Below are 3,738 nucleotides of genomic sequence, written 5' to 3'. Positions count from 1 at the left end.
GTCCGTGGTGGAAGCAGATCCCAGGAGGGTCCTGGAGACTTCTCCATTCCCTCTGTGCTCAGGGCAGGGCTCCAGGAGCCCTTGGATGCTGAGAAACCAGCGTGGCTCTGCTGCTTTTCACTGGGGAGACCCAGGGATGTGCCTGGGGCTGGAAGGGCTGGGAGAGCAGGGATTTCCCTGCCAGCCTTTGCCTCACAAACGGCTTTTGCACGTCTGAACTCCCCTCCGTCAGCTCCTAAACGCTTGACAGAAAGGTCACGGCCATGTGGAGATAACGAGGGACCCTGCGAATCAGGAGCAAGAAATAACAGCCTTTGGGGCTGGCTGGAGACTTCAGCGTTCAGCATCGGGAAAAGCAGGGCTGAGATTTCCTTCTGACCTTTCGGAAAGAGCCTGAAAAGCTCCAGACTGAAGGGGTGGGAGCTGTGGGGCCCAACGGGGCCGGCTCCGTCCCCTCGGAAAGAGCCGCTCGGGGCCTGTCCCGGGCTCTGTCCCGGGCTCTGTCCCCTCAAACGGGGCCGTCCCGGGCTCCGTCCCCTCGATCGGGGCCGTCCCGGGCTCCATCCCCTCGAACGGGGCCGTCCTGGGCTCCGTCCCCTCGGAAGGAGCCGCTCGGGCCTGCGTCCCCTCCCAAGGAGCCGTCCCGGGCCCTGTCCCCGGCTCCGTCCCCGGCTCCGTCCCCTCGATCGGGGCCGCTCCGGGCTCCGTTCCAGGCTCTGTCCCGGGCTCTGTCCCCTCGCCAGGAGCCGCTCCGGGCTCCGTCCTCTCGGAAGGGGCCGCCCCGGGCTCTGTCTCGGGCTCCATCCCCTCGATCGGGGCCGTCCCGGGCTCCATCCCCTCGGAAGGAGCCGTCCCGGGCTCTGTCCCGGGCTCCGTCCCCGGCTCCGTCCCCTCGATCGGGGCCACCCCGGGCTCCGTCCCCTCGAACGGGGCCACCCCGGGCTCCATCCCCTCGGAAGGAGCGTCCCGGGCTCTGTCCCCGGCTCCGTCCCGGGCTCCGTCCCCTCCCAAGGAGCCGCTCCGGGCTCTGTCCCGGGCTCCGTCCCCTCCTCCCGAGCTGTCGGTGGCCGTTCCCTGTGCGGGACCCCCCTGGGGACATTGCGGGCTGCCCAGGGAAGGGGGTGGCACAAGGGGTGGCACAGTAGCGGGGCAAGGCTGGGATGCCCGGGCAGAGCCCTGAGGTGACCCGGGCTGGAGGAATTGAGGCTGGGGAAATGCGTTCCTTGCTGAGAACCTGCGGGCAGCGCGTCCCGGGAAGTTCGAGCGGTCACCGGCACCTTTAATTCTCTTATTGTGCCCTCCGGAGCGCCCAGCAGGAGCTGGGGACCCTCTGTGGGGTGGCTCTGCCCGTGCTGCGGTCGCGGGCAGGGCCGGGGAGCCTCCGGAGCTGCCTGGGACCGGCGGCTGTGCGAGCCTGGCTGGCAGCTGCTGGGCTCTGCAGCAGAGGTCACTGTGCGGCCGGGAGAGCCCCGGGATGCGGGAGGGATGCGGGGCTGGGAGAGCACCGGGATACGGGAGGGATGCGGGGCTGGGAGAGCACCGGGATACGGGAGGGATGCGGGGCTGGGAGAGCCCCGGAATGCGGGGCTGGGAGAGCACCGGGATGCGGGGCTGGAAAAGCCCGGGATGCGGGGCTGGGAGAGCACCGGGATTCGGGGCTGGGAGAGTGCCGGGATACAGGAGAGCCCCGGGATACGGGAGGGATGCGGGAAGGATGCGGGATGCGGGGCTGGGAGAGCCCCGGGATGTTGGAGGGATGCGGGATGCGGGAGAGCCCTGGGATGTTGGAGGGATGCGGGATGCGGGAGAGCCCTGGGATGCGGGATGCGAAGCTGGAGGAGAGCCGGGATGCGGGAGGGATGAGGGATGCGAAGCTAAAAGAGCCCTGGCATGCGGGAGGGATGCGGGATGCGGGAGAGCCCCGGGATGCGGGACTGGGAGATCCGAGGGATGCGGGACTGGGAGATCCGAGGGATGCGGGACTGGGAGATCCGAGGGATGCGGGAGGGATGCGGGGCTGGAAGAGCCCCGGGATACGGGGCTGGGAGATTCGAGGGATGCGGGGCTGCCGATGATGAGCGGACGGGTCCCTCCTGCTCCCCGCATCCCCTCCCTGCCCTCCGGATGCTGGGACAGAGGGAGGCGGCCTCTCTCCTGCCCTGGAGCGAAATTCCAGCAGGGAATGAGGGACGTTCACCCACCAGAGCTGGGCTGGAGCTGAGGCGTTAACGAAGTTAATCCAAACTTCCCCAAAGTTGCAAAATTCCCAGTGGGTTTATCCCTGCCTGCCCCGAGGATGGAAAACCTCCCTGTTTTTAGGGAACAAGGGTGAGGGGAAGACTTTTTGGGGCCTAAAGCAGGTGGATATGAGGTGCTGGAGGTGGGAATTGTGCAGGTGCTGGAGCAGCACACCTGGAGGAGCTCAGGGTAAGCAGCATCTTCCAGGCACCCTAAACTTCCATTATTTGTCATTATTGGTTATTTATTGGTTATTATTGGTTATTGTGCAGGTGCTGGAGCAGCACACCTGGAGGAGCTCAGGGTAAGCAGCATCTTCCAGGCACCCTAAACTTCCATTATTTGTTATTATTGGTTATTTATCTGTTTACTGGGAAAACACTGGAGAGGGAGATGGATAATGGAAAGGTTAAGCAGCAAATTGCTGTGCTGCTGCCTGGCCAGAGAGCACAGGGCACAGCCTTCCCAACCTGTAATACCCATCCTTAATGGGCAAGGAAAATTATTTTGGCTTCTACTAAAGGGCAATTTTCTGATCAGCTCTCATTTTCTCAGTAGAGAGAACAAAAGGAGAGAAATATATAGATATATCTATGTATTTTAAAAAAAAAAAAAAAGGAAGAAGAAAGAAAGAAACACTTATGCTTTAATGGAAGCTCATTTTTGTAAAGTACCCTCATGGCCCCTGTGGGCCCGTGGAATTAAGCGCTGTCATTCAGGGCTGAAAGCGGAGCCATCCAGTTTGCAGACACCTGTCATAATTAAACTAATGGCTCTGAAAATGTGCCTTGATATTAAATCTATCTTCCACCGAGGAGCAGGGCTGATTAAAACCGCTGTTTGACAGTTAATGATGAACCTCCCGCTCGCTGCGCTCCGTAACTGGAACAGACCGGTTCAGCCCCCTCCCCTCCCCACGCAGAGCCCTTCCTGCATCCCCCTCCCACCTAAATTCACCCCTAAATTTGTCTTTTTTCTTAGTCTTTTTCCAGAGGAAGTGCACCTCTGACTGTAAAGCAAATTTAAGCTTAATGACAATATGCTCGTTGGTTACCTTCTGCAGTCTACCAAGAAATAACATAACACAAACCAAAAACCTAGCATGGCTTTCTTCAGATCTCTGTAAGAGGCAAAGAAATGTTTTAGAATTTTAGAACAGCAAAACTGAAGCAATGGAAGGACAACAGAATTGCTTGTGATCACAGAAAGTACCAGCACCAGAGACAGGCCACAGGTCACTACTCCCAACTCGCAGTCCCTGCTTAAAACCAAACTGGAAAACCAAACCCAGGGGTAGTTCCTGGCATGAACAGCTCAGAGTGTGCCCCAGTGTGTGTCCCCCAGCCTGTGGCAGCTCCCACCCCAGCCAGGGGCTTCTCCCCCACCCTGAGGCTCTGGGGAGGGTCAGTGTTTGCCACAGCCCTGGCAGAGGAGGCACCACCAGCAATGGGCACTGAGCTGGTGCTCACAGGGGTCCGAGGATGAGGGAAGAGACGAGGA

At 60.4% G+C, this 3,738-nt stretch overlaps 1 protein-coding gene across 1 annotated transcript; it reads right to left on the bottom strand.

Moving 5' to 3' along the window:
* Window positions 1-508: 508 nt before the first annotated feature.
* LOC139603795 (uncharacterized) lies at window positions 509-1,099 on the bottom strand. The gene has a single exon (XM_071454735.1). It carries the CDS (start codon window positions 1,097-1,099, stop codon window positions 509-511), a length of 591 nt encoding a protein of 196 aa, XP_071310836.1.
* Window positions 1,100-3,738: the final 2,639 nt, after the last annotated feature.

This window comes from Agelaius tricolor, unplaced genomic scaffold (assembly GCF_023055355.1).
Source record: "Agelaius tricolor isolate 1412-34295 unplaced genomic scaffold, bAgeTri1.0.p SCAF_41, whole genome shotgun sequence".
NCBI classification, from domain to species: domain Eukaryota; kingdom Metazoa; phylum Chordata; class Aves; order Passeriformes; family Icteridae; genus Agelaius; species Agelaius tricolor.
This window is presented reverse-complemented; position numbering and strand designations above follow the sequence as displayed.